The sequence below is a fragment of the Nomascus leucogenys genome, chromosome 12 (assembly GCF_006542625.1).
Source record: "Nomascus leucogenys isolate Asia chromosome 12, Asia_NLE_v1, whole genome shotgun sequence".
In the NCBI taxonomy this organism is placed as follows: Eukaryota; Metazoa; Chordata; class Mammalia; order Primates; family Hylobatidae; genus Nomascus; species Nomascus leucogenys.
The window spans coordinates 72,085,381-72,110,277 of record NC_044392.1 but is presented as its reverse complement, the minus strand read 5'-3'; the positions used below and the strand labels follow the sequence as shown (position 1 = coordinate 72,110,277).

General features: G+C 32.4%; 1 protein-coding gene across 2 annotated transcripts in view; it reads right to left on the bottom strand.

The window, feature by feature from the left end:
- The window catches only part of COL11A1 (collagen type XI alpha 1 chain), a 217,920-nt gene that overhangs the window by 17,331 nt on the left and 175,692 nt on the right, over nucleotides 1-24,897 (bottom strand). For both annotated transcript variants that reach the window (XM_030824979.1, XM_030824980.1), the window contains 9 exons: nucleotides 24,402-24,455; nucleotides 19,702-19,755; nucleotides 18,776-18,883; nucleotides 18,424-18,477; nucleotides 17,712-17,765; nucleotides 16,233-16,286; nucleotides 4,161-4,214; nucleotides 3,898-4,005; nucleotides 3,362-3,415 (listed from right to left, as the gene is read on the bottom strand). In XM_030824979.1, the coding sequence (XP_030680839.1) occupies nucleotides 3,362-3,415; nucleotides 3,898-4,005; nucleotides 4,161-4,214; nucleotides 16,233-16,286; nucleotides 17,712-17,765; nucleotides 18,424-18,477; nucleotides 18,776-18,883; nucleotides 19,702-19,755; nucleotides 24,402-24,455 (594 nt within the window). The remainder of the gene's footprint in view (nucleotides 1-3,361; nucleotides 3,416-3,897; nucleotides 4,006-4,160; nucleotides 4,215-16,232; nucleotides 16,287-17,711; nucleotides 17,766-18,423; nucleotides 18,478-18,775; nucleotides 18,884-19,701; nucleotides 19,756-24,401; nucleotides 24,456-24,897) is intronic.

The window sequence follows — 24,897 nt, the reverse complement described above, 5'->3', positions numbered from 1 at the left end:
TGTGCTATTTATTTTTTTTATTTTTGAAACAGAGTCTCGCTCACTCGCCCAGGCTGGAGTACAATGGTGTGATCTTGGCTCACTGCAACCTGCGCCTCCCGGGTTCAAGCTATTCTCCCACCTCAGCCTCCCGAGTAGCTGGGATTACAGGCATGAGCCACCACGCCCAACCCGTATGTGCTATTTGTCAATCTTCAATTCCATACGGTGATCTAAGTACACATTTTTAGTGTGTGTGTGTGAGTGTGTGTGTGTGTGTGTGTGTACACCTACCTATACACACATACAAATGTAAATATATGTTGAATTCATGTTTATAAACAAGTTTTTTACCATGTGAAATATGTACTTTTTCAAGTAAAAAATAAATACTATATCATATCTGACTCTAGTAGAGCTGATAACATAGTGTGGGCAGACACCAAGCAGAAATCATTTTAAGAGTTTAAAAAATCAGTTTGTTTTACTCTACTCCAAAGAATTTCATATCCAGAAACTTACTATAAAATTATTAAACTTATCTATGTGTGTAATGGATGCTCTGTTAGATATTTCAATTGTCTAAATAGGTAGCTGCCAATCTGGAGAGATGAAAGTAGGTAAGTTGTACTTACTGAACAGCTAAGTTGTATTTAAAAGGTGGGGAAAAGGGGAATGTCTTGGTAGCTTTATCTCACCAGTAGAAACAATACAGTAGGTAGTTACAGGCAGCTTCTAGAAGGGGAAAAGAGACCCAGTAGGTACTTGTAGAACTCCAATGATAAGCAAATTGAAGCCTGTGTAGATTTGGATATGGATGTGAATATATGTTATAATGAGGAAAAAATTCATCATGGAGAAAGTATTATTATTATTACAGCTTTCACACAGATTAATTTCAGAGATTAATAGAAACCTCTATGAATTTCCATATCTCGTTAATCTCACAGCCACTGTGTTATACACACTTAGACCTCTCTGTTCCTTCTTTAATAATCATATCATATTTCTAAACAGGGAAGGGTCCCTAGAGGAAATTACATTTAAATGGTCCAACTCTGTGTATATCTAGTATCCTCTGCTTGAGTCTGTCATAGTACTTAACATGTTAACACTCTAACTTTTGTAAGTATAATTGTACTTGTTGATCTCTTCCATTTGCTTTAATAGTCAACAACTTGCATAAGGTTTATTGATGACACACATGCATGAATGAGGTCAAATTTAGTTACTTTCCACTAAGAATATAAAATTGATTGGTTTTCAACATATTTATCATTATTTCATTCATTTAATGATTCTTGATTTGGCGCTACTAGTGCTAATTGGAGATATAAAAGTGATTTACAAGCAATTCATTTAATTAACTTAAGAACCCCATGGGGTAGAAGATATCCATATCCCAATTTAACTTATTTAAACTTTAGAAATATCACTGGATAGAGGCTAGCGATATTCCCATTTTATAAATGAAGAACTTAAAGCCAAAAAAAAAGGTAATGTTCCTAAAGTCATGCACCAAGAAAGTGGTAGTGCTTGTTTCTGAACCCGGGAGTTTGGCTCTAGAGTCGATAACCTTAACTAGCAACCATAATAAGTTACTTCTCATTCTGATTTAAAAATTACCTACTAAAATAGATCTTTCTTAGTTGAGTTGAAAGGCTCATTAAATTGCCATAAACAGCATTTTGAAGATGATTTATCTGCCCATCCTCACCTCATGAAGACCAAGTAGCATTTTCATTGAGATTACATATCACAAGTCAAGACTAATTAAAGCTATGAAAAAAACTACACATTATATTCACATCGTAAGTACTCTTCATAAAACAAGCAGTCAGAATGGAATGTGCCCATGCAGCCCACTTCTGATGCTTATCATTCTGCTTTACCAAAAGGATTTGGAAATTATTCTGTCCTCTTGCACTGTAAACTCACATTTATTTAAAAGACAAAAATACAGAAGTTTGTATGCCAAATCAGGTGGTATGTCAGAAGGTTTTATTTTTAATATTAGCTGAAGGAAATCTCAAGCATGGTGCTTTTTATTTCATCTGCAGAAAGGTCAAAATATTTACTGGAAAATCTGAAATAACAAGAAAAAATCTCTGGCAAATTTTAGAGTGACATTAAGGCAAGGTATTTTTTCCTTCCAGGCTCTGACTCTGGACAGTTATGAGTTTATCATATCTAAGGAGAATATTCCTAAGTAATGGTACAGATGAAGAGCTGATCCTGCTTCAACCGGGGACCTTTTCCTAAGCTGGTGAGATAATGGGCAGAACTGATCATCTCCTGCTTGAAATCTACCAAAATTTGATGACTTTTATCTAGTTACTAAATAAGTGATCTTTAAATTCTTCAGTGAAAGTTTAAATAATCTCTTTAAAACATAAAATATTTGGTACGTATGCTTTGCATATCAAAGATGCTGTGGCATCTTTGTTAAAAGGAATAACCAAAATTCTTCCTGAATGAATTGTGAATCCCAGTTGTGATGGCTTTGCGTGTATGTTTCTATCTCTGAGATAATTAATATATTTATGATAAAAGGCATTTGAATAAATTTTAAAATATCATATAGAAGGACTTAACTAATACCACACATACGAGTGCTATATGTATGATTTGCCATTTTGATTAATCACTCCACACTTAACTATTACTGGATAATGACACTTAAAAATCTCTACCATAAGAAATATATATATATAAAGCAACTAAGTCACCTAGTAAGTAATTATTTTAAAGGGCAAGTCTTTTATTCTCACTTTTTGCTCAAATTTGTATCAAGTATAGCCTCGGATCCTATAATAAACTCCACCTATGAATAGTATCCCAGTCAACAAAATGCTTTATTGCATTTCTCAAGCCTGTTGTTTGCACACAGACTTAATGATAGTGACCAAGCTTCAGTGTTACAGTAGCCATATCTTTTTTCACTGAGTTTTATTGTTTTGTGTTTCAGCCTGTATGACTCACGAAGAGAACAATTTGTTTGGTCAAAGAATCACTGTATGCTGGTGCCAGCATACTTTTTAAAGTGAAATGCCAGGAAAATAAGTGTAACTGCAAGCGTTTTAGGGAACTATCCAGACTAGGAAAAACACTGGCTGGATCATTAGTGGCATTTCATTCAGAGTGGAAATATTTTTTTTCATCCAAAGTGTATAAGAAAGAAACAAATCTTCTGATCAAGTGGTTTATTTTACATATACCTATCAGTTAGGATAACTTTCCTCTAAAACAAAATAATACACTGCTTGGACTATTAGAAAAAATACAAACCTATTTATAAACTAAAATGTCAAAAATTCTAGCTAATAAATAATTTTGTTTTAGAAATTCTCACTTTTTAAATGACTGAAAAGATCTCACTCACCATAGGACCAGGTGGTCCATCTTGGCCTGCAGCTCCAGGGAGACCTTGTTCTCCCTAGAGAAAATAAAAATGATTGATTTTTTAAATTAATAAAAGAATACATATTTATTTATTTTAAATTTTAGAAATACAATAAGAAAACAAAGGAAATATCACCCTTAAGTTCCGCCACATGGAGGACATCTACAAATATTGTAAATAATTTTGTGTCTTTACTATGTGTATATGTCTATAATCAAATACACACACATATATATACACATAGGTATATATATAAACATTTCACATCATTGAAATTTTAAAATTTAGTTTTCTGTTTTCTCTTTATAAGTTAGTGCTTCACCATGAACTTATTAAATAAATGATATACTTAAATATTTGAAGAGTATCTTTTTTACATTATATTTACAGAATTCCCACAAAATTATCCATACGATAACTTATGAAATAATGCTAACATAGGCACCTTCATTCATAATTTTTTTAAAATAAAAATGTTATTTTCAAAATGGCATCTTTTTAATACAGATGCTCACCACAGGACCAGGGATGCCCCGAAGACCTTCTGGACCAGGCTTTCCTGCAGGTCCCTGAGGACCGACTGGGCCGGTTTTTCCAGGAGGACCTTCTGCACCTGCTTCCCCCTGTTAGGAAGTAAAATATAGGAGCACATTAATGATGAGAAAATACCTTTATTATTTTATTAAATGTACTGAAAAAAGTTGATCAATTTATGCATGAAATTTTCAAATATAATACCTATTATATATATATTATGTATATATTATTATTTTTTTACCTTAGCGCCTTTTTCACCTTGTCTTCCCTCTGCACCTGCAGCTCCAGGAGGACCCTATAGACATAAGATTTATTGTAAAATATGTATCACATATAAAAGTAATGTTAATGAGCACTTGTTTACAAACACTAAACTTTTGTAACCGATGAATAAATTGTAGTTTTCTATCACTGTTGGTTTAAAACATAATAATGAAAATCAAAACCCATTTTATGTACAAATTTCCTCTTAGAATACTGAAAAACAGCACAGATTGAGTATACTAGATAATCACTTCACATCAATATAAGAAAGCAGTAAAAATAAAGTTTTTAAAGAAATGCTGATGAATTAAAACCGCCACCTTGAGTATGTTAAATACTGATATATCATTTATGTTTATTATTAGAAATTAATTTAATGTATCTACTTGTATTCTACTTGTATTCTCATATGTGTTTGAAGAATGGCCCCTTTCTTCATCTTAGAATATGTATATGCTCATGCATTCTTACAGGATCACATAACAACTAAAGAAACATGATATTTTAAATTATGATGGTCAACAGACACAGTATTTTCATTTTTGAGAACCATGCAATTCACATAAATAGTTAAAATGAAAGCAAATATCACTTTTTAAATCTTAATATTAGAAGTAAAATTGAAAAAAAAATTACACTTTAGATGCCATCCAAAAGCATAAGTACAGAACAACTGAAAAAGAAACTTAATGATCTCCAAGGAACTGCTTTTCATTTTTTTTCCTTAGACTCTCTTGTTTTTCCATTCATTTACTTTAATTTTCATAATAAATTGTGCTCAAAATCATTAACTGAGATTGGGGTTGGTGGTTGCAGAGAGTAGTCATGGTGGTGTTAATTGGTGAGAATAAGGTGAGGCAGGAGGGTGACTTTTCCTTTTCAGAGGCCATATTAATATTTTAATGGTGAATATATCCCAGCCTTTTATATCGTATTTTAAACTGAGTATCAATAGTGGTGGATGATGAGAGGTTGCTTGGAGGGTACAACGTGCATTGCTTCAGTGATGGATGCACTGAAGGCCCAGACTTCATCACAATGTAATATCAGTATAGCAAAATTGCATGTGTAACCCATGAATTTATACACAAAGTAAAGATGAATAAAATGACTATCAAGCACTTCAATTCCATGAACTTATTTTATCTCAGAAAGAGTCAATGATGACATCATTAGTAATGATTTTCTCAATATCATTCCTATAACTTTATCTATTATTAGACATTCATTGTACCTCAACCCAAAGATAAAAAATGTGTAAATTCTAAGGGTAATCTCTTGAGATGGAATCAATATGCTAATAATAATGTATACATTAAAACTTCAAAGGACATCTTTCAAATTTCATATTTATGCAAAAGGAATTCTGTACTGAGCCATGAATTTCAAATTTATTCTATTGTTAAAATGTTGAGCCAGAAATTATTTTGGTGTGATCTTTAAAATAATAGCATACGCAAAGTAGATACAACAATAATAATGATTCTTATTTTGGAAATAGAAATAATGATATTCAATGAAATAATAGCTTTTCCTTATTCAATGACAGTTTTTCCTTAAACTAGTAACATAATGATATGTGGGCTTAACCTGAAAGGATTGCATTTACAAACATGAAGTTTATAGTAGAAAAGATTTGTCAATACATGGCTTTTAAAAAAGGAAGCCATCTATTGTCTAAAATCGGAAGGAAAATATCACCTTTACTTCAAAGGAGAAAGAAAATCAGAATTAGAAGAGCCTAGAGAATTTTAACATAACTAAATGACGATACAGCAACTAAATTGTGATTAAAATAAAGGGCTTCTTGTCCCTAAATAATTTCTTCCCTCTGTGAACAAATGTCTGTCATAGTAAAAATTTTTTATTAAATGACTTTGTTCTGTTCTTTTTTTCATTTTTCCCAATTTTATTTATTCCTTATATGTTTTCCAGATGACAAAAAAATAAGAAAAATGAGGATGAAAGCAGATGTACTTTTCCTGAGAGAGTAGTAAGTCAAATGGGACCTAATAGAAGGTGTTAAGGTCATGAGGGCTCATGAATTGATTAATAATAAATATAAAAGGGCTGAAGCGGCCAGGCACAGCAGCTCATTCCTGTAATCCAAGCACTTTGGGAGACCAAGGCAGGCGGATCGCCTGAGGTCAGGAGTTCGAGACCAGCTGGGCCAACATAGTGAAACCCGTCTCTACTAAAAATACAAAAGCTGGGCGTGGTGGTGGGCACCTGTAATCCCAGCTACTCAGGAGGCTGAGGCAGGAGAATCGCTTGAACCCAGGAGGCAGAAGTTGCAGTGAGCCGAGATTGCACCATTGCGCTCCAGCCTGGGAAACAAAAGCAAAACTCCGTCTCAAAAAAAAAAAAAAGAAAAAAAAAAAAAAAGGCTGAGGCTGTGAATTTGATGTCAAAATGTGGCCACTCAATCTTGGATGTCCCATCCTTCAGCCAATAAATCGGTGCTTATTGTACATTACAGAGTCTGTGTTATTCTGTTACAGTAGTACAAAACAAAGACAATGCCTACGGACAAATTCTTGTCCCAGTAATTTATTCCTCATATGTTTGCATAAACGAAGAGGCAGAAACTTAATCTGGTGAGCTCTTGCTGCACTTTCATGAAGTAATGAATGTTCTTATTGAAAAATACCTCATAAAAACATAACACACTAAAATAGGGCCTAGTTAATTCTCCACCAGTAGTTATTGTTATAACAAATTTTTCTACTCATGAGAACTATTCTTCATATAAAGCATCTAATATAATCTTCTTTCCACCATTCAAGTTTTATGGTATGATTCTGTAATTTAATCATTTTTCCACTCATGTCACAAGCATTTAAATATCCCTTATATTCCAGAGTGTACTATGCATATAAATAACAAGTAAAATCAAATCACTAAGAAATTCTCAGAATTTAGTCACAAACACAGATGCAAAAATTAATAAATAGAACACTGTAAAATAAACAAAGATGAGATCAGTGTACAAAATAGGTACAATGATCCAGTTTGGCAGTATAGAGGATTTTCCTAAAAACCTAGTCTCTGATCTGAATCTTACAGTGTGAGTTGATGAGAGAGGGATGGCTTCTTCTAACACTTTACCTTCTGATCACTCACATGCATGCTTAAAGGAATAAGAATGGAAATTACATGATAGTCTTTATGGACCTGCTAAGAGTTCACTTAGGCCAGTAGCTAAGCATCTATGCATTTGTCTTGCTATGAGGCAGAATATTAGGGTGCATGATTATGTGCTGACTTCAGAGTTAGGGAAGAAAAAAGAGAATTGGAGAAAGGCAGAGACTTGGCATATGGAGATCTTGATTTTTTAATATTAGCAAAATAAACTGCCAAATTTAGTATACAATTAGCTATGTGGATAAACGGACATTTTTGAACATGTTAAATGAACAAGAATTTTTGTTTCCCACATTAAAAAATTTGAACAATTTTCCCAAAAGTATTAAAAACATTAATATTTAAAAAGTTTGAAAATAAATTTGATTCAAAATTTTCAGAACCTTTAATACTCCTCTTGAACTATGAATCTCCTAGAGGGTATACAATATCTACAGTGGTTCTCAAATTAAATGCAGACCTTGTTTTCATAATGACCTTACTTGGAAGGCACAGTTTTGTATCACACAGAAATTTTAAGTGGATTTATAATTTATTTTATTATTACAATGTACTTTCTATCTATACATTTATATTAGAATTTTTCAAAGGATTTTGTAAAAGAAAATGTCTGAATTTGAAATTTCAATTAATACTATATATATTATAATACTTTATATGTGTGTGCATATATATACACAGTACATGCATATACAAGGTACACATATATATACTATATTATATATATGATGTGTGTGTGCATAATAAGTTAAAACTTCATCTGTCATTATAACCAGTTAATAACAGCAGTTACCATTTTAATTTTTTACTGTGAACTTCCCTTTGGCAATATGAGCTGAATTCGAATTTCCATTTAATATGTGCATTTTCAGGTTATAATGCTTAAATTATTTTGGTCAGCTCTAGATTTCTTTTTCAGTAAAAGGACATGGAACTAGCTAAAATGATAATTTTAGTATTAAAAGTCCATGGCTTATTGAAACAAGCTGTACAAATCTTCCAGTACCTTAAGGAAATATACATTCATTCTCAAGTATTACAAATGCATGACAGAAAGTACATGTACGTGAATGATAATGTAATTCTCCCACTTGTTTAATAACCATTAGAATTTTCTTTCTCAGTATCACTGCCACTTAGAACATTGTGATCAATATTCTGTTAGGAAGTTTTATTATCATTCATGCGTAAGGTTCAATCACAGAAAAAAAGTGGTAATACTTTTGAACACATTTCTTGTCATTGCTACTTCTGCCATAAGATATTATAGAAAAAAATTGTGACTTTTTTATTGTTTCCACAGTGGGAAAGTAAGGATCCGAGAAACGTTAATTTCCACAAAATATATACAAAGTTAATTTAAGATGAACATTTCTAGATGGACTAAAGGGAAACAGATTGTAAGGCAAATCTGTATTCAACCAAACCACGAGCCTGTAGAACAGATATTACCTTACTGCATAGAAATATGTTCTTGCTATTTTCACAAAAGTGGTATTAAATTGATTGCTGCATCAGATATTGCTGTCTGCTGACTGAACCCAAAGGTTTGTGGTGACAGTATTCTCAAATCAGTTTCAATTCATAGAATTCACTCTGCATTATCCCCCTCTATGATTAGATGTTTGTGTTCACCTGTGGTATAGACAAAGTGACAAAGTGACCTCACATACGTACAGTGTATAAACGGAGTGATCTCACTTATGTACAGTGCTTTCTTCTTTTCGACACAGGGTCTCACTCAGTTGCTCAGGCTGGACAGCAGTGGTGCTATCTTGGCTCACTGCAGCCGCGAACTCCTGGGCTCAAGCTATTCTCCCACCTCAGCCTCAGAGTACCTAGGACTACAGGCTCATGTCATCATACCTGACTAATTTTTGTATTTTTTTGTAGAGACAGGGTTTTACCATGTTGCCCAGGCTGATCTCCTACTCCCGAGCTCAAGTGATCCTCTTGCCTCAGCCTCTCAAAGTGCTAGTATCATGGGCGTGACCAAATACCTCTTTCTCAGTTGACTCATAGTTTAATAACTTTATTATTTCTTTTTTTTTTTTTTTTTTTTGAGACGGAGTCTCGCTCTGTCGCCCAGGCTGGAGTGCGGTGGCGCAATCTCGGCTCACTGCAAGCTCCGCCTCCCAGGTTCACGCCATTCTCCTGCCTCAGCCTCTCCGAGTAGCTGGGACTACAGGCGCCCGCCACCACGCCCGGCTAATTTTTTGTATTTTTAGTAGAGACGGGGTTTCACCGTGGTCTCGATCTCCTGACCTCGTGATCCGCCCGCCTCGGCCTCCCAAAGTGCTGGGATTACAAGCGTGAGCCACCGCGCTCGGCCTAATAACTTTATTATTTCTTAAACTGGTCTTAAATCTCTACTGTTTGACAAATCCATTTTATTAAAAAAATACATGAAGTTGTCATGAATTTAAATGCTTCTATTTTTGGTACTTGTTCTCACAGGAAATTCTTTACCATATATGTCACATGAATTTGCACGAAGGGATAACCAATTTATATTAGTATTACAAATATAAATTTCTTTAAAATCACATACTATACTCTGAAAGTGCAGTTAATTAATATTCTATATCCTTTTTGTATGTGTATCACCCAGTTAGTTCAGTATTGGTCACTGCTGAACTCAAACAACAAAGCAAAATCAACAATAAACAAAACTAACTTTACCATGAATGTATTGCTAAGGAGCTATCATTTCATGTATACAACTAGGATATTAGAAGAAAATATTTTACTCCTTATCTTTATATTTTATTTAATAATAGGTTTATTTAGTTTATAAATAATACTACAATTTGAAACCCTTATTCAATGCTTAATAATAACATCCACTGTTTGAGATTCTGATAACTTCAGGCATTAGGCTTTGTGCTTTAAATATACATTTTCTTAATTTAATTTAGTCCTGACTTCAGTATTGTAAATTAGTTACTATGCCCACTTTTTAAATGAGAAAACTGAGACTCAAATAAATTAACTTATCCCAAGTCACATTTTTAGGTAGCAAGGATTTGAAACAAGTTCTGTCTCATTCTGATGCAAAAGCATTCTGGTCTCTACTTTTCAGTGAAATTAAGATAAAAGGAGTGTCCGTTTATAGGTTGCAGATAATGTTAGTAAGTAATTTGGGCTTCAATTTTTGGGTTTACTTTTTGTTTTCTTGAGAGAGGGGCTCCCTCTGTTGTTCAGATTGGAGTACAGTAGAACAATCATGACTCATTGCAGCCTGGACCTCCCGGGCTCATGCAATCCTCCCACCTTAGCCTCCCAAGTAGCTGGCACTACAGGCACGCGCCGCCACACCTGGGTAATTTTTAAAAGTTTTTGTGAAGATGAGGGTCTCACTGTGTTGTCTCAAAGTCCTGGGCTTAAGCAATACTCCTGCCTAAGTCTCTGAAAATGCTGGGATTACAGGTGTCAGCCACTGCACTTGACCTGTGTTTCCATTTTTTTCTTTTTCCTTTTTTTTTTTTTTCAAGCTAAGCCACCTATTTATTTATGTTGAGGTAGAATTATTGACTAAATTAACTAGTGTTGTAGGCTGTAAATTAATGGTGCAAGCATTAATTGCTAGTGTTAAATCAGAACAAATCCCAGTTTTGGTAATAAGATTGTTGACATAAGAGTAATTTTTCACACCATTAAAATATATTTTAATCCGGTGAAGAAAATAGATTATTATGTAAAACAGAAAGAAGCAATTAAGCATGCCAGTTTATCCAAACCTAATATAGAAAACAATTTAACATATTGTGTTAAATGATTTTCAGTTTCAATTTATCGTTGCCATATTTTAAAAGAGAAAACCCTGCATATTATGCTCGATCGGGTTGACCTAAGGTTGATTTTTCTATTATATGAAAATGAATGTGAATAGCTTTGTAAGCAATGCATAGTCACCACCGTTCTCGTGTTATTATTAATTCATGAATACAAAGCCTTCTAATTTTGTTTACAAAGTGACTAGAATGGATTAAAATAGCTCATCATCTTTCTATAAATTGTAATTTAAAAAGAGAGGATAGAACAGTGCTAAAATTTTTATGAGGTTATTTTAAAATAATTTATCAAAAATCAAAGGGAACTCAACTAATGTACTTTCTCATAATGTTAAAGAACATATGCTAGAATGACTCAATATTATATTATTTTAGGCTTTCAACCTAAATGCACTACATAATACAGTATCATTAACTTAGAAGCTTCCTACATACCACTCGTAACAATTGCAATCCACTTTTTTCCCACAGAAGTAACTACCATCCTAAATTTTTGTTAATCATTGGCCTATGTTTCTTTATCATGTTTACCACTTACGTTTAAATGCTAAACATATCTGTAACAATTTTTCATACTATATAAATGAAATAATGTAATATATATTTTCCAGTTCAATATTATATACACATACATACATAAGACATATGTATACACATACACATATTTATTCTGCTTAATGTTTAATATTAGATTTTGAGATTCATCTATGTTATGCATGCATCTGTAGTGCATTCACTTTTATGATCATACAGAATTTTAGTTTATTAATATACTTCAATTAACTTATATTGTCTATAGTTATTATTAACAAGGATAACAAAACATTATTCCTTGAGTCTTTTGGTGAATATGTGCAAAATGTCATCTAGGATATGTGCTTAGAAATGGAATTACCACCAGACAACAGAAAAAGTTCCTGCTGGATTCTATTAGGTAACATAGAACTATTTCCCTAAAGTGGCAGTACCCAGTAACTCACAACAGCTGTGCATAATAATCTTCACTGTTTTTTGAAAACATTCTTCCCAATACTTGGTTTGTTAGAGTATATTTTTGTTAATTGGTGTATGTGATATAGTATCTCCATGTAATTTCTAGTACACACTTTCCTGATTTCTACAAATATTTTTTCTTGTTTCATGGGGTATTTGTGTCAAATACTTTTTCATGCCTTTGGCATATTTTTTTCTATTGTTTTTTCTTGCTATTATAATTTGTAAGAAATACTTAGATATTCCAACAAATTATTCTATGCATGTTTCCTGTATGTTACAAATATTTTCTCCTAATCAGATCTTTTTGTTCCAATGTCTTCTAAGTATTTTTGGATAAATAGGAAATTTTAATGGTCATATATTTCATACATCAATCTATTCCTTTCTGATTACACCTGTGTGATCAGAATTTATGACTGGAGGTCAAAAATTACTCTCAAATAATTTTTGGTAAAATATTTCAAAGTTTACCTTTGACATTTATGATTATAAACCAATTAGAATTGAATTCTGTTAAATGAGCTAGATGAGGTATATTTAATCTTTTTCCATATAGAAAATCGTTTCTCCCAGCAGAATTTTTTCAATAGTCTATCCACTTTCCATTGATGCGTAATGTCCAATTTGTTACAAATAAGGTTTACATATGCCCTTAGGTATTTATCGGGCTTTTTCTTCAATGAGACCATTGCCTATATATCTATATAACAAATCAAGTATAACTTTGCAAATAAATTATCTTAATTTCTTATTTTTTACCCATCTCATAAATCCACTTAACCATAATTTTATCTTTTTAAGGATTTTTAAATTCCTTTTAATCAGGGGAGTTAACAACGTTGTCTAGTTAGAAATATTGGCAGCAATGAGAGTAACAATTTTTCTAATTTCTAATTGTATTTGACATTTATATCTAAAGAAAAATTTACCAGTTGCTTACAATTTCACAGTATCATGTAATCTTTAATTTTGGATGAAAAAATAATTATTGATTATTGCTATACTATGGATATTTCTCCCCTCCAAACCTCATGTTGAAATTTGATTCCAAATCTTGGCGGTAGGGCCCAATAGGAGGTGTCTGAGTCCTGGGGATGGATTTCTTATGAATAGATTAATACCTTTCCAGGATGGGTGTGAGTGGCTTCTCACTCTGTTAGTTCCTGAGAGAGCTGCTTGTTAAAAAGTGCCTGGCACCTCTGCTGCCCCTTCTTGCTTCCTCTGTCACCTTGTTATCTCTGCACACACCTGCTCTGCTTCTCCTTCCAGCATGAGGGAGCAGCCTGAGGCCCTCACCAGAAGCAGATGTTGGCATCATGCTTCCTGTAGGGCCTGCAGAACTGTGAGCTAGATAAACCTCTTTTCTTTATAAATTACCCAGCCTCAGGTATTCTTTTATAGCAACACTAAATGTACTAAAAAAGGATGCTTCATGTTCTTAAAGCAACAAATAACTAATTTTTTTTGTACATTATATTTTCATTAATATACTACTATATTTTATTATAACGGATTATTTCTAATATATGAAAATGCATCCTTCATTATAAGAGACAGGAATTAAGAATCAGCAATTAACTCATGTTTTAAAATTGTATCTCATTTAACTAGAAATTGCAGAGGTCCAACTCAGATGTAAATGAATAAGAATGTAAATACATGGAATTTCTCTTACTCAAAACTACTTCGGTGTTGTAGAACAAATATATAATCTAAATCTGAATATGTATTGACTTTTCTATGATATTTTCTCAATTCCAGAATTGGGGGGAGGTCTTCCTAGAAGTCTGAGTTATTCACTAAAATTATAATTGTCGATCATTACCCATTCCGAAGTAATAAACACAAATATATTTTAAAAACATGTTACAATAAAGAATAAAAATTTGTTGCATTATATTATCATGATTTTAAAATTAGTAAATACGACTGAAAATATTTTGAAAGTTTATAATGTCAATAGCGTCAACATTATTATGTCAAAATAGCTTCATACAACAGTTTAATAGTTTTAACATATAATATTTTTATGTGATAGTTATAGGTTTATATATAAGTTTTGGGTCATATTATTATACTAAAAGGCGCATGAGATTTACTGGTTCACACATATATGTCTATTTTTTATGTTTTCATTTATACTCTTTAATAAGTTATTTTATTCTATTACTTAAAAAATTTTCAAAAATATTCAGTTGTTTTCAAAATGAATAATTCATGTAACCCACCACTGAATGGCTAAAGAAACAAATGCATTCTGTAACTCTGTTACCATGTTAAGATAATTCACTCAAATATCAAATGATAATTACTTAAATTTATTAAAAAATATAATTATGTACTTTTTGGACATATTTTAAAATGAAACTAGACCAGATAGCACTTGCTGAGAGTTTGACTTGAGTAATGAAATGAGCTGAGAAGCTGCCAATATGTAATAGAATATTTAAAATCAATTTTGATATAGTCTCTCCTTTTCTAGCTGCTACCACATTTTGAAGCAAGGTTTCATTTCCTTGCTTATATTAAAAGCATCATACTTTATACTTGTATGATGATTATCCCTGTGCTCAGAAGTATTTAATAACTACGGCATAACTCAGAGCTAACAAAGCAACAGTTATGAGGTGATTTTTTTTTTTATTGTGTTACATGATTTATCTTATGTTCAACCCAACCCTAGGGTGGGTGTTAGGTCCTCTGAGAAACAGAAAATACACAATTTGCCCAACGTAACACAGGTAGTAACTGGTGAAGCTGGGTTGAAAGCCAGCTATTGTGACTGCATTGTTCTACTAACCACATTATATAGCATCCCACCATCTGAGGCCAGAAAAAAGAAAAAAAATGATTTCTTGTTGTTTCAAGAAGTATTTCAACTCATTCTCAAGGTTGTTTTTTATAATTATTCTTCCAAAAGGTCTGAAATAGTATAATAGACAGCTATGCATCACAGTTTTATGAGCAGCTGGACTTAAAGCAGAAAGAGGCAACGGATATAAAAAATCATGTACACTTTCTAATTACTTTCTAAGAATAACAGCCCCATGGTTGCTTGGGGATAAATCTATATTGAGACCATGCTTTGGGGTTGTAGACACAATAATAATAATAAGAGAAAATGTAAGAAAATGTATTTGGCCAATGAAGAGCATATTGTTTTCAGAGACAAGTTTTATTATAAATTAAATATATTTTTAGCAAAGAGAAATGTTTGTAAATATTGATGCAAATTTGTATTGCTGAGAGACAAAAGTAAAACCCATTCACATTCTGTGTTTAATGTGAGGATATTCAGAGTGAAAAATTCCCCTGAAATAAAGATACCATTAGAAAACAGCAGTGGCCCCAATTGCCCTGTGACTTTGGATTACTGAAGAGGGAATCAGCGTGATAAATATATTTTGATGTTTATCACATATTTTACTCATGTGCCGGTTTGAAAATAGACTGCAGGTGGCACAGAAGAACACTCTAAAGTGAGATAGCTGCTGTAAGAGGCAGGTCTGCAGAGATTGCTTTATTATGAAAAGAATGCATCAGTGAGAAAACGACAGGAAAGTAAATCTCCTAGGGTCTACTGTGGCCAATATTGTCAGCAATATCTACTTATTTCTATTTTGCTGTAGCATATCATTAAAACACTGTTTCCTAGTCAGAGAAGTTTGACAGTGTAAAGCAATTTAACATTATATACTGATTCCTGAGCTCATTTCAGCTCATTTCATTGATGCATTCAGGTTTTTACAATGTTTTAAGCTAGCACTGGACTTTTGACAGCTCGTCCCCAAGTATGACAATAGGAGTTAACGTTCAGGATACCACCGAAGTCTTTTATAATAATCTATGACATTTGTACAAAGGGGAGGTCTAAGCACAGAGGAGTGGAAAGCTCTTTAAGTAGAAGTTGTTTTTCTCATTTTTATTGTGACAGTGGAATAGTTAGAATACGTTCTATTTTAGTTATTATTTGGCATATTTAAAAATTGTTTTTAGGATTTATGATATTTCTCATTATTCTTATAACATGCTGCCTGCAGCTTACACACATTATATAAATTTATACATGGTGACTAATGAGCATATGTTTCAAATAAAGAATTAAAGAAACTTACTCGTTTTCCAGGAGGACCTGGTGGGCCAGCTTCACCAGATGGACCAGGAGGACCCTATAAAATGTGAAAAAAATACCTTTAACAAAATTGGATATTATTTTATGGCCCGCATAAATTTTCAAAATCTGGATGGAAACCAACCCTCTTTCTTCATTTCCACATGTCAATATTTCCTGGAAAATCTCAGCCCTATTTCAGATACCTAAACTTCCTCTAGATATTTATAGTTAGAGCTGGTAAATTTATATGGTAAAATTATTTATAGTTAGAACAAAGTGAATCAAATTCTCTTTATGTAAAACTGTGTCCTATTAAAAAGTGCTAATTTATATCTGGCAAGCATTAAACAGGCATGCTAATTAATATAATCATATGGTTAATAATTCTGCTCATATCACATAAATATGTGAAAACATAATACTATTACTTTTAAATTTCTTTTTGTACAACACTAACATTCTATGCCAAGGTGTATATAACATGCTGATATGGTTTGGCTGTGTCCCCACCCAAATCTCATCTTGAATTGTAGTTCCTATAATCCCCATGTATCCTGAGAGGGAACCAGTGGGAGGTAATTGAGTGATGGGGGTGGTTACTCACATTCTGTTCTTGTGATAGTGAGTGAGTTCTCACAAGATCTGATGGTTTAGTAAGTGGCTTTTCACCCTTCATTTTGCACTTGTCTCTCCTAGTGCCTTGTGAAGAAGGACATGCTTGATTTGCCTTCCACCATATTGTAAGTTTCCTGAGGCCTTCCCAGCCATGCAGAATTGTGAGTCAATTAAATCTCTTTCCTTTATAAATTACCCATTCTTGTGTACCTCACAGCAGTATGAGAATGGACTAATACACAAGCTGAGATATGATCCACAGGTCTGTCTATGCAGAATAAACCTGTATCTGTGATAGTAAAGCATCTAGTGGGAATGACCCCAGAGACAAAATTGTGTTGAGGGACCATTGTCTTTGGCTCCTAAAGTGAGTTCCCTCCCTTACTTTCTCCCTAAATAACTACATATGGTCAAAGTACACTCCTGTATCATTCACAAATTTTTTTAAAAAGGCCTATACTATGTTGAGAGTTCATTTAGGTTCACAATTAAAATAATTCATGCTAATGATGGGATAATAACCTTTGCTAATGATGGGAAATAACTTTGCTTTTAGTATTATTCGTGATTTTAATTTTTTTAGCACAACGGATAGATAACTGAATTTGATATAGTGTGACAACCTCATTAGTATGATATGATTACATTTTTCATTATAAAGACTGTTTATTAATTTACATCAAACAAGAAACACTCCATGTAAGGTTGACTTTTAATGGGAATTCAAAATTTTTTTTTTATAATTCTTCCAGAAAAGTGCATATACATAGAGCTATGTTTTTCAAAGGCTGATTACTTCTAATTATCTCATTAAAATGCCTTGAGACTATGTAAAGACTTAAAAAAAGTTAGTGCATTTACTCACCGGTTGACCAGGATCTCCATCTTCACCCTTGTCACCACCAACACCATCTTGACCCTATAAGAGGCAATAAAATATGAAGCAAGATATATCTCAGTATCAATAAATCACACCACTTATCAGGAAAAAGGTATGTTAGGCCATCTCTTGAGAAAAATTATCAGATGGACAAGTAAAATCATTATATTCTTTTAACCTTTTTTAAAAAGATTGTGGTACCTCTCACTCTCCGCACAAAATTTTGTAAAATTGCTACTATTAATATATCAAATTTAAAATCCAGCACGCTCTTTATATAAGGAAGAAAGAAGATGTCATTAGTATACAATGCCAGTGAATCCTTTCACCATGAACAAATATGTTGTAGTTTGAAATAGGATTTGCATTATAGAAGAGAAACAGAAAAGCAAAGATCCTGTAACTTTCAAATAACAATAATGATGCTTCTCAGATAATTTGTTTTTACAACCCATCAAAGTCTAGTAATCTAATCCAACTGTTGTACCTACGTTGCATGAAAAGCTTAATCACTTAATGTTGGTGCAATAGTCTCCAACTATATGGATTTTCCAGCATTTGCAATTACTTTTTATGTTTTCTTTTTCTTTCTGTTTTTGGGAGTTCACTTAGGTTATTAGATTTTTTCTTTATTAACAATACAGAAATTGGAAACATTCCCATCAAAATAATTTCTTAATTTTTCCCTGATACTTACTGCAGGGCCAGGTTCCCCAGGAGGACCAGGATCTCCAGGAAAACCAACAGGACCCTACGATGACATTTTGAAAGAAAAAGAAATAAATGAAAAATAAATTTTTATAAAGTTATGACATTCTGGAGGTGAAGAGGTTAAAGTCATGACAAAACCTGCTGAGAACATTTCCCTTCTCCCGCCAAAAAATTTCTAAAGAATTAATTCAATTGAGAATGCTTATGAATATGTGAAATGATGAAAAGTCAGATTTACCAACTATGTTCCAGAGTCTCAGGATTTCAAATCTTTCTAAGAAAAGCTCCAAGGTGAGTTTGGCATAAATACCACATTAGAGGGGACCAAACTCACTTACCGGGTTACCCTTAGGGCCATCATCACCTGGTGGCCCCTTGGCACCAGGAGGTCCAGCAGCTCCAGGTGGGCCAGCTTCCCCTTTCTCTCCTCTTTCTCCTTTGGGACCCTACACAATGTTTAAAAAAAAAAAAAAAAAAAGAAGGAAAGGAGAGTTATCTTACAAGTTTTGCATAAAAGCTTATTAACCTTGGCATACTGGGCCAGACAATTTTTTTTTAGACGGAGTCTCACTTTGTCACCAGGTTGGAGTGTAGTGGCACAATCTCAGCTCACTGCAACTTCTGCCCAGGTTCAAGCGATTCTCCTGCCTCAGCCTCCCAAGTAGCTGGGACTACAGGCACACGCCACCAAGCCCGGCTAATTTTTGTACTTTTTAGTAGAGACGGGGTTTCACCATGTTGGGCCAGACAACTTTTGCTGTGGGGAGCTGTTCTCTGCCCTTTAAGAAGTCCAATGGTATCCCCGGCCTTTACTAACTGGATACCAACCCTCCACGTTTGAAGACCAAAAGTGTCTCCAGATATTGTCAAATATTTCCTGGTGGGCAAATTTAATCCCGGTTTAAACTAAGTAGAATAATATAGTCCTAATACAATTGATACATGTTTATTTAAGGCAGCAGGACTTGTTTGTTTGTTCCTTTTATGGACAGTTCATCAAAGGGAATGTATACAGTAAACAGCCCTTAGTTTTAATGTTCTAACTTCAGCAAATACGATATTTTTTCAATTTGTTTATGAATCCACATATGTAGAGATACCCAAAGTTATTAAACAAGGCTTTGTATTTGTGATTTTCCTTAATGAGTTGGAAAGGGAAAGTAAAATTTGAATCACAGCTAAGAGTTAAGTTACATGTTTGTAATGCTGTAAAAGAAATTCCCAAACCAGTAATACACTATGTTAACAATAACACAGTACTTACGCCTATGCCTGCTTCCCCAGGAGGCCCTGGGTTCCCTGCTTCTCCAGGTTCACCCTATATAGAGAAGATCAAATTAGTATTAAAATACAGAGATGATCTTTCACATTTGTAAAATTCAAATGTTATCATATCATTTTAGATTAGCCCATTTTTTAATATTATTTAAAAGGCATTGAAAAACTTTAATAACAAAAATAAATTTTTCTATTAGTGTTTCCAGTGCTTTTATTTCTCAGGTGAGTAGACAGAAATATGCAGGCTTGATACTATAGTTCTCACTGGTTGGTTAATAGTTGGCATATTAATCCAGACTACCACAAAACCATCATAACAGACATATGCATATTTCCTAAAATATTATGTATTTGTACTGTGTCAATATGCATATTACAATCAAGTTTATTGAGTGAACAATTTCAAATTGTTGTTTGCTAAAATATAAATTTATTTATCTTAACTACAACATATCAACAGATGATTTGCTGGTACATATGTTGATATTTCACAGGATTTGTTTAGTAGGAATCTAAAGAACCTAGAGGAAAGACAATAATTATAATATATGTAAAGGTATTTAGACATTAATTAAAATTGCTCCATTTGAGTGTACACATAAACGTGATAGCCTTTATTATCTCCCTGTTTAGATATGAATGGCTTTTTTTCCTAGCCCAGTGGACCAATAAATAAATCTCTGCAACTAGTAGGGTTTAGCTATGAAAGTCTGTTGCTAATGCCCCACAATTCAAAATGCACAAAAATGCAACATCTTTTTCAAGTAATCATTTAAGTAAAACAGTACATTCATTTACCGTGCTTCCACTCAAAATCAGTCACACTAGTGGTCTCAGTAACTGTGAGGTGGAAATTGTTCTTTTAAATTGAAAAAGAAGTGAGGCCTAAATTTCCTTTACTTTTTAACTCTAATATTTCCAACATTCCTGACACAAATCCACTGCTCTTAAATAAATGTGTCACATTACATACAAACTTAATTTCAGGGCAGAGAGTATTTTGTGTACATAGTTTCTTACTCTAGGAATATACACATATTTTAAATTCTTAAATTACCCACGTAATGGTGGAGACATCAAGTACTTTTCAAGAGTTTATTATTAGTAGTGTGATGTGTAAATTATTTCATCTCTCAAGATGAACAGCAAATACTTCCAGAATTTTTGGATAACTCTTACAAAAAAATTGCATTTATACTATTTATAAAGACAGGTATCATTCATCTATCTCAGTATAATGGAATGACATGTTAGTGATATTTCCAAGAGCTGATATTCATATCATAAAAGTGAAACAAGTAGTTTGGCATTGAAATCAATCGTAAAATGTCCATATTAAAATATTTATTTAGAAATATGATAAGTCTATTGAGCATGTACATTGAACATGCCATTTTTCATATAATTTGAAAAAAAACCTAAAATTCACATGAAACCAAAAAAAGAGTCTTATTGCCAAAGCAATCTTAAGCAAAAAGAACAAAACTGGAGGCATCACAGTATCTGACTTCAAATTCAACTACAAGACTGTAGTAACTAAAAAAGCATATTTACAGCACACTAATCTTTGACAAAGTTGACAAAAACAAAAAGGAAAAGATCCTCTTTTCAATAAATGGTGCTGATAAATCTGATTTGCCTTAAGCAGAAGAATTAAACTAGACTCCTATCTTTTACCATATACAAAAATCAACTCAAGAAGGATTCAAGAATTTAAACATAAGACCTGAAACTATAAAAATACTAAAAGAAAACATAGAGAAAACTCTTCTGGACATTGGTCTAGGCAAATAATTCATGACTAAGACCTCAAAAGCACAGGCAAAAGAAACCCCCAAACTAGACAAATGAGACTTAATTAAACTAAAAAGCTTATGCACAGCAAAAGAAATAACCAAAATGTTTTCTTATGTACCACATTAATTCATGGTAACATCACAGAAGGTTAGAACTACAGAAGAAATAGTTGAAATATTTTTAGTAACCCTCTATATGTTTTGTTGTTCTCTTTTCATTCTTACCAACTATAAAGTTAAATTTATGGATATTGTGAAAAGATTATTTTCTTTTTATTAAATGAGTGAAATGATACGTGGTAAAAAGATAGGTTTAAATAATCTTAGAATTTAAGTATGTGCTTTCTAATGATAAATGCTTGAGGTGATAAAAAATTTAAAATATCTTCTGTTTCAAAAAAAGTATGATCTTTTTACTACAAAGTTTCTTCATTTTTAGAATAATATATTAATATTCATTTGTCCAAAATATATGAAAACTACCATTTTGTATGTCAGATCCAAGTGGGCACAATGTAAAATGACAATTAGTTAAAATGAAATTTAAAATTTATCTAAAATGTTTCATTTAAAAGGAAGATGGGACAAAATCACAAATCAATAAATCATTGCAACAAGACTAATGTTATATAAATTGTCTATATTTCTAATACCACAATGCTACAAACTATTCATTTTGAAGAATAATAATTAATATAAGTTTTATGATAGAGCACTGATATATGAAGGAGATGTTAGATTATGAAGTCATCATTACTTATTGTGTAACCATTTACCTCATTATATAACACACTTGTTTAGGTACATATCCTTTCAGAAAGAACAACAAATTACTCTGTATGTACAAAGTTATAAAATATGTATAAACCTTAAGAAAACATCCTGACATATTTCCATGTATTGACAAAATTATTGAAGTGAAAAAGCTACTTATAGCAATTTTACAGTACATGAAGAACAGGTTAAATATATTTAAACAAAATGCAACATGACTAAAAGATACTGGTTTTTTTATTCTTCATTGTCAGTGACTGGAAATACATTTTCCAATATAGAAATGGGTATACATTCAGCCAGAATCAAAGCTGATGTTAGAAATTTGCAATCTATTAGAAATTATACTATCCTTGATTAAGAAACATCAACAACAAAAAACAAAGAAACAAAAAAACGAAGGTTAGAATTCTGCTTCTATCGTGCTCTCTGTCACATAAAAAAATAATTCAAAAGAAAGGAGCAAAATTAAAAATCTGTGTTTGTTAGTGCAACTCATTTTGACTGGGATTGATTCAAAATGATTCAGATTGACTGAATTATTCTCATAAGAGTCAAAGTTGGCAAAGTGTTACTATAATATACATAGGCTCTAAATTAAATGGAAACAATGTGGAAGGAAGTTTCTCAGAACTCTAAACATCTGGCATTCATGCCTATTTTCAAGAGTAGCACTGGAATAATGACAGCTTTCCCTCTGCATTCAAATTCTTTAGGAGACAAGAAAAGCCAGTAAAAGCTAGTAATCCTAGAGACTAGCTCCCACAACAATTGAGTCAGCATTAGAGCCAAAAGGAGATGATGCAAAGAGAAGAGGAAAAGGTGTGTGCCTTGGTGCCTTTTGTCTAACGTGATGATATCCTCAGAGAAAAGTGCTCTCCCACAGAAGACTAAGCAAGACGAAAAATGTTTTCTAGGACAACTGAATGGAATGAAAAATGTGTTTTCAATTTCAACACCAACTATTGGAACAGTTTCAACACACAACTTTAAATTTAAGAATATATTAAAAAAGGCAGTCAATCGAAGAATGCAGTAAGAATTAGCTAAAGAGTTAAAAATTATCTTAATCAAATAACATTGATTATAATCAAAATACTAGAATAAAAGCATTAAGCTGAAGTAGATATCAAAATATAATAACAATCTAATCTTATTACTTTTTTTCTGAGAATTAAATGCTTTAATTAAAAGAAATAAATTTAAGTACAATATAAAATATATGAAAAAACTTGAGACCAAGGAAGGGAATCATTTTTAAGAATAGGGTAAGTCTACACTGCAGATATCCTTTAATAAGTAGCAAATTAAGGAATTTTTTAGTGTTTTCACTGCATAATATATGATGTTATAAATATAATTCTTCCCTTTCTGAAAATTGGTAGTTTATTTTTTAAAGCAAGCAAATATCAATGATAATTTTCTTGAAAATTCTATTAAGAAGTGAGCATGAATGCATAAATAAGAAATCAATGAATCATTTTGACATTTTTTATAAAAGGAAGAGCAGACTTTTTAAATGAAATCATGTTCACAAGAAAAAAAAAAGCTATTCTGAGCCCAGATATTGTGGTTCATGCCAACTATTTTGACAAGTGACAAAGATAGGTCAGAATATTAGTAATGAAAATATAACTCAAAATATAACAAAATGAATGATTCATTCCTTTGTGGCTTGCAGGATTCCTTTTTCCCTTTAAGTCAGTTACATCAACCAATCTCTTCTATTTTGACTACTATTACTGGACATTCATGGACTGCAGTGTATCCTAGCTTAGTCACTTTCTAAGGAAAAACTGATGAAATTACTGGAATCCTCTAGGGCTCAGCTTTCTCAGCTTATAAATGTGGATATTAAAGACACCGTAATTGTGAGGTTCCTGCTTAAAGAAAATAATGCCTGCACTCACTCATTCAATATAATAATTGGCAATCACAACATAATATTGCAAAATCATTTTAACTTTAATTTTTGAAACTACTAGATGACATGTGAATCATATAACTATGTAAAAGGCTTAGAAACACACATACTAGAAGCACTTAAACTACTACCCAATATTATTACAGTTCTTAATTCATGCTGTTTCAAACTGCGTGTCACTAACATATTTACCTTTTCTCCAACACCACCAACTGAACCAACAGATCCTGGGGGCCCTTGTGGTCCCTGCAGTGTAGAAAAAGGAATGTAATTATCCATATTCTTATTAAAATAATGCATTCGTAAACATATATCTAGTTGTTCTCAAAACAGAGAGAAATAGATGCATGAGTATTCTTAGTCATTTAAAGAATGAGACTAAATGATGCTTAATAGAATTGTCAAATGTGTTGGCTAGCAAATAATTGAATATATTACACTGATTTTCAAATTCACTATAATTTTGAAGATAAAGCAGGAGACATTCAAGCTCTGGTTGATTCCTGAAACATAATGTCAATCTCTTTGCCAGTAGAATAATCAGATTGGTTTTAGGCGGTGATTTTGTAGTGAATCAAAATTATGACCCTGGTTAAGAATTACATGATACAGGCAAGAAATAAACCCCTTATAACAACTTTTAGCTTTTAAATTACCTAAGAAGAATGAAAATCTAAAAACTCTTTTA